This window comes from Aythya fuligula, unplaced genomic scaffold, assembly GCF_009819795.1.
Source record: "Aythya fuligula isolate bAytFul2 unplaced genomic scaffold, bAytFul2.pri scaffold_54_arrow_ctg1, whole genome shotgun sequence".
NCBI classification, from domain to species: domain Eukaryota; kingdom Metazoa; phylum Chordata; class Aves; order Anseriformes; family Anatidae; genus Aythya; species Aythya fuligula.
In genome coordinates this window covers 219465-230910 of record NW_022473992.1, presented here as the reverse complement: position 1 = coordinate 230910, position 11446 = coordinate 219465, and the positions used below count along the sequence as shown (strand labels likewise).

The 11446-nt window shown below is 47.8% G+C and overlaps 2 protein-coding genes across 2 annotated transcripts; one reads left to right on the top strand and one right to left on the bottom strand.

Annotated features, from left to right (window-relative positions):
• Positions 1-949: 949 nt before the first annotated feature.
• Positions 950-1911, bottom strand: LOC116501623 (immunoglobulin gamma-1 heavy chain-like). Its single transcript, XM_032207211.1, has 2 exons — positions 1761-1911; positions 950-1452 (listed from the first exon to the last, which is right to left on the bottom strand). Exons 1-2 carry the CDS (start codon positions 1909-1911, stop codon positions 950-952), a joined length of 654 nt encoding a protein of 217 aa, XP_032063102.1.
• Positions 1912-5900: 3989 nt separating this feature from the next.
• On the top strand, positions 5901-10094 carry LOC116501622 (the record flags this gene model as incomplete). The annotated part of the gene is made up of 3 exons (XM_032207209.1): positions 5901-6284; positions 7125-8696; positions 8799-10094. Coding segments are annotated over exons 1-3 (3252 nt in total), but the record flags the coding sequence as incomplete, so codon positions are not given.
• Between the last annotated feature and the right edge of the window lie 1352 nt (positions 10095-11446).

Genomic DNA, 11446 nt, shown 5'->3' with positions numbered 1-11446 from the left:
GACAGCTGATCATAGTAACACCACCAGCACCACCGTCATGACCAGCACAACCAGCACAAGCACCAGCAGCACCAGCAAGACCTTCACCATAACTCCAACCACCACTACTAGCACTTTTCGCGCAGTAGTAGGTGGCGGTGTCTTCGGCCTTGAGGCTGTTCATCTGCAGGGTGAGCGTGCTCTGCCCGTCGTTCTTGGAGATGGTGAAGCGTCCCTTCACCGCCGACGCGTAGTATGTGCTACCACTATAGCTGTCAATACCCGCGACCCACTCGAGCGCCTTCCCGGGTGCCTTTCGCACCCACATCATGGCGTAGCTGCTGAAGGTGAAGCCGGAGCCCTTGCAGACCAGGGTCAGGGACCCCCCGGGACTCACACGGCCCCCTCCGGACTCATCCAAGGTCGCAGCCGCCCACAGACACCGCCACCTACTACTGCGCGAAAAGTGGTAGTAGTTATACTACAGCTCCTGGTAGTGATATTGCTGGTGGTACTGCTGCTGGTTACATTGATGGTGGTGACGTTGACGATGGTGGTGGTGATGTTGACGGTGCTGGTATTGATTGTGGTGTTGATGGTGGTTTTGGTGGTGATGGTGCTGGTCACATCGCTCATCTTGATCACCCAAAACCCCAGCATTCCACCCCAAATCATTTGCTGAACCCAACTCCTTCCATTGACCCCAAGGTACTGAACTAAGCCCAAATTTCCTGCTTGATGGCCCAACCTTGCACTGGGGGGACCCTGACCCTGGTCTGCAAGGGCTCCGGATACACCTTCAGCAGCTACGGCATGATGTGGGTGCGACAGGCACCTGGGAAGGGGCTCGAATACGTCGCGGGTATTTGGAGTGATGGTAGTAGCCCATGGTACGCGTCGGCGGTGAAGGGACGCTTCACCATCTCCAGGAACAACGGGTAGAGCACGCTCACCCTGCAGATGAACAGCCTCAAGGCCGAAGACACCGCCACCTACTACTGCGCGAAAAGTTATGATAGTGGTAGTTGGAGTGGTGATAGAGCTGGTGGGGTTGACAGCTGATCATAGTAACACCACCAGCACCACCGTCATGACCAGCACAACCAGCACAAGCACCAGCAGCACCAGCAATACCTTCACCATAACTCCAAGCACCACTACTAGCACTTTTCGCGCAGTAGTAGGTGGCGGTGTCTTCGGCCTTGAGGCTGTTCATCTGCAGGGTGAGCGTGCTCTGCCCGTCGTTCCTGGAGATGGTGAAGCGTCCCTTCACCGCCGGCGCGTAGTATGTGCTACCACTATAGCTATCAATACCCGCGACCCACTCGAGCGCCTTCCCGGGTGCCTGTCGCACCCACATCATGGCGTAGCTGCTGAAGGTGAAGCCAGAGCCCTTGCAGACCAGGGTCAGGGACCCCCCGGGACTCACACGGCCCCCTCCAGACTCATCCAAGGTCTCGGCCGCCCGCAGCCCTGTGGAGGAAGGACAGAGAGCGGTGGGCTCAGCCTGGGGGGTCCCTGACCCTGGTCTGCAAGGCCTCCGGATACACCTTCAGCAGCTACCGCATGTTTTGGGTGCGACAGGCACCTGGGAAGGGGCTCGAATACGTCGCATATATTAACAGTGGTGGTAGTTACACAGAGTACGCGCCGGCGGTGAAGGGACGCTTCACCATCTCCAGGAACAACGGGCAGAGCACGGCCACCCTGCAGATGAACAGCCTCAAGGCCGAAGACACCGCCACCTACTACTGCGCGAAAAGTGGTAGTAGTTATACTACAGCTCCTGGTAGTGACATTGCTGGTGGTACTGCTGCTGGTTACATTGATGGTGGTGACGTTGACGATGGTGGTGGTGATGTTGACGGTGTTGGTATTGATTGTGGTGGTGATGGTGGTTTTGGTGGTGATGATGCTGGTCACATCGCTCATCTTCATCACCCAAATCCCTGGCATTCCACCCCAAATCATTTGCTGAACCCAACTCCTTCCATTGACCCCAAGGTACTGAACTAAGCCCAAATTTCCTGCTCCATGGCCGAGCCTTGCCCCGGGGGGTCCCTGACCCTGGTCTGCAAGGGCTCCGGCTTCACCTTCAGCAGCTACCACATGGACTGGGTGCGACAGGCACCCGGGAAGGGACTTGAGTACATCGCGGGTATTCAGAGCGATGGTAGCACATGGCACGAACCCGTTATGAGCAGTAGTAGCAGACCTACACGCAGGCAGTGCTGGGATGAGTTGTGCTGGGACCTTGCCATGGGCCGTGGATGAGGCCAGCAGCACCAGCAGCACCAGCAGCACGATCAATCCAATCAATAGCAGTACAACCACTGCAAGCATCACTTCTGGCGCAGTAGTAGGTGGCGGTGTCTTCGGCCTTGAGGCTGTTCATCTGCAGGGTGAGCGTGCTCTGCCCGTTGTTCCTGGAGATGGTGAAGCGTCCCTTCACCGCCGGCGCGTAGGATGTGCCACTACCAGTGCTGCCAATAGTAGCGACGTTTTCGAGCCCCTTCCCGGGTGCCTGTCGCATCCAAAACATGGGGTAGCTGCTGAAGGTGTATCCGGAGCCCTTGCAGACCAGGGTCAGGGACCCCCCGGGACTCACACGGCCCCCTCCGGACTCATCCAACGACACGGCCGCCTGCAGCCCTGGGGAGGAAGGACAGAGAGCGGTGGGCTCAGCTTGGGGGGTCCTTGACCCTGGTCTTCAAGGGCTCTGGATACACCTTCAGCAGCTACAGCATGAACTGGGTGCGACAGGCACCCGGGAAGGGGCTCGAGTACGTCGCATTTATTAACACTGGTGGTAGTTACACAGACTACGCGTCGGCGGTGGAGGGACGCTTCACCATCTCCAAGAACGACGGGCAGAGCACGGTCACCCTGCAGATGACCAGCCTCAAGGCCGAAGACACCGCCACCTACTACTGCGCGAGAGACTATCGTAGTGGTCAGGCTCTTGATGGTGCTGGTGGTGGTGTTGACAGTATTGATGTTCACATGTTGATGTTGGTCCTCTTTACGATGATGGTGTTGGTGGTGTTGGTGTTGGGGCTCTTCATGACGATGACCATGGTGACATTGGTGCTGGTGTGGTCAATATTGATGGTGACGAGAAAAGCTGCAACTGGAGATCCTGCTGGTAGCTGGGATGAGTTGTGTCTAGGCCTGTCCCTGGGCCATGAGCAATGTCAGCAGCACCAGCAGCACCATCAATCTCACCAGCAGGACCACTACTACCACTACCAGCTTGTTTCGCGCAGTAGTAGGTGGCGGTGTCTTCGGCCTTGAGGCTGTTCATCTGCAGGGTGAGCGTGCTCTGCCCGTTGTTCCTGGAGATGGTGAAGCGTCCCTTCACCGCCGACGCGTAGTATGTGCTACTATAACTGTTAATAGTTGCGACCCACTCGAGTGCCTTCCCAGGTGCCTGTCGCGCCCAATACATATCGGTGCTGCTGAAGGTGAAGCCGGAGCCCTTGCAGACCAGGGTCAGGGACCCCCCGGGACTCACACGGCCCCCTCCGGACTCATCCAAGGTCCCGGCCGCCCGCAGCCCTGTGGAGGAAGGACAGAGAGCGGTGGGCTCAGCCTCAGTAGTCCCTGACCCTGGTCTGCAAGGGCTCCGGATACACCTTCAGCAGCTACCGCATGCAGTGAGTGAGACAGGAAACCAGAAAGGGCTCGAATACGTCACAAAAATTAACAGCGATGGTAGTTACACAGACTACGCGCCGGCGGTGGAGGGACGCTTCACCATCTCCAGGAACGACGGGCAGAGCACGCTCACCCTGCAGATGAACAGCCTCAAGGCCGAAGACACCGCCACCTACTACTGCACGAGAGCTGCTAGTGGTTATGGTGGTGGTGCTCCTGGTAGGATTGATGGTGCTGTTGATGCTGGAACTGCTGGTGACACTGGTTGTGGTACTGGTCATGCTGATGGTGTTGGTGATGGTGTTTGTGATGTTTATGATGGTACTGGTAATGCTAATATTGGCAGCCAGCAACACCACCAGAACTACCAGCACTCCAAGCACTACCAGCATAACTTTTCGCGCAGTAGTAGGTGGCGGTGTCTTCGGCCTTGAGGCTGTTCATCTGCAGGGTGAGCGTGCTCTGCCCGTTGTGAATAAGGAGGCATTGGGGAGGCATTGGGGAGGCAAGGACAATCCCCAGACATGGACTGTATATCTCGAAACAAGACACTGAAACTCATGATAAGGAAGCGGCAGACGGACAGAGAAACAAACGTAAGGACTATAAATCTCAAAACTGGACATTGGAATTCATTATAAAGATACAACAAACGGAAGAATTGGCAACAACCAGCTCTCGCAATTAAGAAACCTGCCAATTCAGCAGATTCCTGACCAAAGGTGAAAAGTACACTGTGAGGAAGACTCGGGGTCTTCCTCCCAAAGACCCCTGCCCACGTCCCAAAGACCCCTGCCCACAATTCTTGGAAGGCTCTGCGCAGGCGCAAGGTGCCAAAAGACTAATTAGCATGAGAAGCGAGGGAAGGCGGGGATAGGTAATGCATATGTATAGGTGCTTGTAGAATATTGATAGATTGATTGTATAAATTCAAGACTGCTTTCTGCTTTGAGTATGCACGATAGGTGGAGAGATCCCCCGTGCATCCAGCGCTGCAATAAAGAATATACCACTTAAAGGAATTTCGGCTTCGATCTTTGAATCAATCTGGCACCCCAGATGGGACGACCTCTCTGCCGGACCGCAGGACCCGCTGGGAACAGGACTCCCTAGGGTACCCCCGGGATTTCCCGGAGGGACTCCTCGACTCACCGGATCACTGCGGAGGCAGACAAGGACCCCATCATTGTAAGTGAGTATATTCTTTATTCTGGTTTGGTTTTCTGGTAGACCGGTCATCTGGGACTGTCCAGTAAGTCGGAAGGTGACTTCTGCAGGACAGTATTTGGTATATACTTTGTGGTTAGTACCACAAGTATATCTGGGGACCTTGGGGTCCATCTGTATCTGGAACTGTCTGTAAGTCAGAAGGTGATCTTCTGCGAGGCAGTGTTTGGTATATACTTTGTGGTAAGCACCATAAGTATATTTGGGGACCTTAAGGAAGGAGCTCGCTTTAAGGTCCATCTGGAATTGTGTCGTCTATTTCGGTTTTCTGACTCATGGAGTATGGTATTTAACTCTGGTTATTGTTACTGCGATTTTGGCTATTTTCCTGGTGGTAATAGTAGGTTCGTGGCATTGTTATAAGAAAGATATCGTTACGGTGTTACACAGTTCGGTTTTCTGACTTATCGCATGTGGAATTTGACTCTGACTATTGTTATTGTGATTTTAGCAATATTGCTGGTAATAGTAGCTTTGTGACATCGCTACTGAAAGATATTGCGTGCCTGTAATTTTGTGAGTGATACATTTATGTGATACACTTTTGTAAGTAACACGTGTATTCTGAAAGTGTAAACTGGAAAATGGGGGGGCGAGTAAGCAGTGAAATTCCTAAGAAAAGTGTGCTGGGTTGTATTTTGAGTCATTGGAAGGATATAGGGGGGGCTCCGGGTGGAAGTGAAAATAAGAAAACCCTGATAAAATATTGTAATCAGTGGTGGCCCCTTTATAAATTACAAGAAGGGGAAAAATGGCCCAAAAATGGGACCTTGAATTACAACACGCTATTGCAATTAATGTTATTCTTAAGGAGGGAAGGGAAATGGGATGAAGTTTCATATGCGGATATGTTTTTTACTCTAAGAAACCACCCAGAATGGCAGAAGGAGTGTGGCATTAATTTGGCCCCACAAGACCCTTTGATTTTATCGATAGAAAAGGATATGAGAAGGGATGGAGTGGGGAAATTAAAGAGGTGTTGTTCAGCATGTAGCATTGGGCAGAGGTGTTTAAAATTAAATGAGCCAGAAGAAAGGATGGAAGATTATGTTTTACCACCTATAAATGGTGATGTAGGTGCTGGAATAGAAGTTGAAGGCGCTGGAAATGACATAGACTCTAAGGGGTTTACTCCGATAACTGCTCGTACACGAAGTAAAATAAGACCAATAATCCAAGCCCCTCTGCGTCAGGCTATGGGAGCTAATGGACCTGCTAGAATTAAAGTACCCTTCACAACTAATGAACTAGATGCCTGGAAGGAGGCGGTGAAAGGGTATCGAGATGATCCAGAGGTGGTGGCTAAAAGATTTGAATTGATTGTGAAAAACTTAGACCCGGATTGGAAGGATATAGAGATAATGCTGGCTGCATTATCAGAAACCGAGAAACAGCTAATAGTTAAAACTGCTAGAACGCAGGTACAAATCCAGGTAGCCTCGGGAGCCCTGCCCGGCACAGTGGAAGTACATGTGCCTAGGGCAGACCCCAATTGGGATTATAATGATGAGAATGATTATAAAATGCTAAAAAGATATCAAGAATGGATTAGGATTGCTTTAGAAAATGCAATACCTAAATCTGTGAATTGGTCAAGACTATATACAATAAAACAGGGGACCTCAGAAACCCCATCCGAATTTCTTGAAAGGCTGAGGGCAGCAATGCAGAAGTTTACCACTATAGACCCTTCCTCTGAGGGGGGTAAACTTCAATTAGTATCTCTATTTTTGGGTCAATCGGCGGAAGATATTAGACGAAAACTTCAGAAAATGAAAGAACCAGACGTAAGGGATTTGGAAAGATTAGTAGAAGAAGCCTGGAGAGTGTTTAGAAATCGCGAGGGGAATGAAAGGCAAAAGTTAGGTGAGACGATTGCAGCAGCCACTGTGACAGCCCTGCGAAAGCAGGAAGAATCTTTTCGAGGCAGGAGAAGGGGGGGGAAGGTAATTCGACTCCCCTTGCGGGCTGAACAGTGTGCTTACTGTAAAGAGATAGGACACTGGAAAAGGGAATGCCCGAAGCGGCAAGAGGAAAACAAGCTATTAATGGCTACAAAACAATGAAGGAGACCGGGGGACTCTACCCTAGCAGATCCACTGGTTAAAATTAAGCTAGGGAAATTGGGTCGGGAAGTAGAATTTTTAGTAGATACAGGAGCTACATATTCAGTGTTAAATCAGAAGTTGATGCCAGAAGATAAAGATTTTGTGACAGTGGTGGGGGCAACGGGTAGGCACGAAAAAGCTTTCTTTTTAAAGCCATTAGAATATGAATTGGGGAAGCAAATGGGAATACATAGGTTTTTGTATTTGCCGGGATCTCCTAGATCTTTATTGGGACGGGATTTATTAGAGCAATTAGAAGCTGAAATTGTTTTTGAAAAGGGAAGGGTAGAGTTAAGAGTAAAAGAAGACCGACTTATAAGTGCACTAAGTTTGGTATTGATCCAAACTGATTCTTTTAATGAAACCCTTCCGGAAATCCAGGATCAGGTTTATCCAGGGGTGTGGGAACCTGATGTCCCTGGGAAAGCAAAGAATGCTGCACCAATTGTGGTAAAATTAAAACCAGGAGAGAAGCCAGTAAAGGTTAAGCAGTACCCCCTTAGAATAGAAGATAGAAGAGGAATAAAAGATACAATAGATAAGTTTTTGAAATATGGGTTACTGGTCGAGTGTGAATCAGAATATAATACTCCCATCTTACCAATTAAGAAACCGGATGGGAAGAGTTATAGGTTAGTACAGGACTTGAGAGCAATAAACAGGATCACTGAAGACATACACCCTGTGGTAGCAAACCCTTATACGCTATTGACCAAGTTAAGGGACGAGTTGGTCTGGTTTACCGTACTGGATTTAAAGGATGCTTTCTTTTGTTTAACCTTGGCCCCAGAAAGCCGAAACCTCTTTGCCTTTGAATGGGAAAATCCTGACTCAGGACGAAAAGTCCAGTTGACATGGACAGTGCTTCCTCAGGGGTTTAAAAATAGCCCTACGATTTTTGGTAATCAACTTGCAAAGGAACTTGAATCCTGGGAAGCCCCCAATTCTGCAGGGGTCCTGCTGCAATATGTTGATGATCTCTTGATTGCTACCGAAGACAGGGGAAGCTGCATACAGTGGACGGTGAGCCTCCTTAATTTCCTAGGAATGAATGGATACCGGGTTTCACAACAGAAGGCACAATTGGTTCAAACCCACGTGACGTACCTAGGATTTGAGATCTCAGGAGGACAACGTGAATTGGGGACGGAACGCAAGGAAGCAATCTGTCGTACCCCAGAACCACAGACTGTTAAAGAATTACGAACTTTCCTAGGAATGACAGGTTGGTGCAGATTATGGATCAACAATTATGGATTAATTGTAAGGCCTTTGTATGATTTAATTAAAGATAACTGCATAAGACTAATATGGACAGGAGAAGCCCGAGCAGCCTTTAAGAAGCTTAAGATGGAGTTGATGCGAGCCCCAGCTCTTGGTTTACCAGATTTGTCTAAACCCTTTTGGTTATACTCCTATGAAAGACAGGGTATGGCCTTAGGGGTACTAGCACAAAAGTTGGGACCTTACAAAAGGGCAGTGGCTTATTTCTCTAAACAATTGGATGAAGTAAGTAAAGGATGGCCAGGCTGCCTGCGAGCAGTGGCAGCCGTAATTATGAATATACAAGAAGCCCGGAAATTTACAATGGGGCAGAAGATAACAGTGTTTGTCTCACACACTGTGTCAGCAGTTTTAGAACAAAAGGGGGCTCATTGGTTATCTCCTCAGAGATTTTTGAAATATCAAGCAATATTGGTAGAACAGGACGATGTGGAAATTGTGGTAACTAATATTGTGAATCCAGCCTCTTTTCTTAGTGATGCTCCGGCGGAACCTGTGATTCACGATTGTTTAGAAACTATGGAGACTGTGTATTCCAGCCGACCAGACCTTAAGGAGGAGCCCATGGAAGATGCGGAAGAAACTTGGTTCACGGATGGGAGCAGTTTTGTTACACAAGGACAACGTAAAGCTGGATATGCTATAACAACTACTCAACAGGTAATTGAGTCTAAGCCTTTACCCCCTGGAACATCAGCTCAAAAGGCGGAGATAGTTGCTCTCACGAGAGCATTGGAACTGGCAGCTGGAAAAAGGGTAAATATTTGGACAGATTCTAAATATGCATTCGGCGTGGTACATGCTCATGGAGCGATTTGGAAAGAACGTGGATTACTGACTGCTCAGGGAAAACAGATAAAACATGCTGAAGAAATTTTAAAATTGTTAGAGGCTGTAAAACAACCAGAAAAAGTGGCTATTATGCATTGCCGAGGGCATCAAAGAGGATCCACCGACTCTGAGATTGGGAACAGATTGGCTGATAAAGAGGCAAGAAGGGTGGCGGAAAGAGGCCAAGTGGAAGTGCTTGCTTTAATACCAGACGGTAAAATTCAGGCATTAGAGAAAGGACAGGCTCCTAAATATTCAAAAGAAGATTTAAAGTTGATCGAGGATCTAAAAGGGAAGCTGAATGTTGATGGGTGGGCTCATTTGGAGGACAACAGGGTTGTTATGCCCTCTAATTTGGTGTGGCCTATGGTTTTGGGGGAACACAATAAAACCCATTGGGGAGCCGATGCCCTGTATAAACTATTAAATCGAGTCTTGGTAGCAAGAAATCTGTATACCACAATAAGGCAGGTAACCCAACAATGTGACACCTGTATGCGTCATAATCCCAATACAGGAAATAGGGTGACATTTGGTGTCATTGATAGAGGGAACTATCCTGGGCAGCATTGGCAAATTGATTTCTCGGAACTACCAAGAAAAGGGGGGTATCGGTACCTATTAGTTTTAACAGATACCTTCTCGGGATGGCCCGAGGTCTTCCCTTGCAGAACTAATAAGGCTAAGGAGGTAATTAAGGCATTATTGAATGAAATAATACCCCGATTCGGGATCCCAGCAACCATTTCCTCAGATAGAGGCTCGCATTTTGGTGCAAAGATTGTTCAGCGAATAAGCCAGGCTTTAGGGATAGATTGGCATCTTCACACTCCTTATAGACCACAGGCAAGTGGACAGGTAGAAAAAATGAACCATTTAATTAAACAACAAATAGCTAAAATCGGACAAGAGGCTAATTTGTCATGGCCTCAATCCCTCCCTTTAGCATTACTCAGAATTAGAGTTAAACCTAGAGTAAAAGAGAATTTGAGCCCCTTTGAAATTTTATATGGAAGGCCATATCAATTTCTATTTAGTGGGGAGGATCTAACGCAGCTGGGATCAGAATATTTATATACTTATATAACTGAACTTCAAAAACAATTAAATAAAGTACATAAATTTGTGTTAGGGACCAGAGCTAGAGGGTTGGATCAACCAATCCACCCCTTTAAGCCTGGGGACTATGTATATATAAAGACTTTTTCAGGACAACCCCTAGAGGAAAAATGGAATGGACCGTATCAAGTGTTGCTGACAACTCACACTGCTATCAAGATTAGAGAACAAGCTGCTTGGATCCACTATTCCCGAGTGAAGAAGGCTCCAGGAGCTCCTTGGAAAGTAACACCAGGTGACGATGAACTGAAACTAAAGCTTAGTCGATCAAAATGAGGACATTAAGGTTGAGAGTATTTGGTAATATGGTTGGCAGAAGATTTGTTCAGAGAATTGTTTTGTTTTTATGGCTTATATTTGTAATTGTGATTCAAGAAGGTGCCTCTGTGATCATAGAGAATGGTGGGTGGCCTTGGACTGAAGCCGTAACAACAGAGGATAAGAATCTTAATGGAAGGTTATCAGTCATGGTCATCTGGCGAACAAATGTTAACTATTTATATAAACCATCAGAATGGCAAAAATTAGGGGAAGGGTGGACACATCAAAGAACCATAGGAGATGAAATTAAAATAGGGTGTCAAATGTTTAATGGAACGACTGACGAGAAAGCAACGGGGATTCTGGTTAAACCGATTTCCAAAAATGGACAACAAGAGGGTTGTATTCGCCCAGGTAAATTGGATTGCTGGTATAATTTTACATTAACAGAGAATGTAGAAATCAGCTGTTTTTGGAATAATAATAATGGCCAACAGTCCAAAGACAATAATGGTGAGGGCCTCATGTTAAATTTTACAATATATGCGGCACTTCCTACAACAGTGAGACCCTCTACAACCCACACCCCACCTCTAATCAAACTGGAACCCAAAATTTATGAAACTGGCCCATATGTAGTAAGGAACACGGGCCAACAGCAATTGTTATTTAATCCAGAATGGTCACTCAAGCGTGTTGAGTTGCTAATACAAATCAACATCTCGGCAGTTCAACCAGCCTGTTCTCCTTTCTTAAGAACATCATTTGAAGACTGGACAATATGGTCACAGAAGCAAGTGCACTTCAGGGGCAGGACACGAAGAGACTTAACTGGAATGCTAGGAACAGGGTTAGGAATTTTAAATGGAATTGATTCAGAAATATTAATGAATAAGCTAGCCACAGCAACAAGTGATTTGACAAAATTAAAACAACCCTTACAATCATCCTTATTGGCATTGGGAACTAGCCAATGGCAA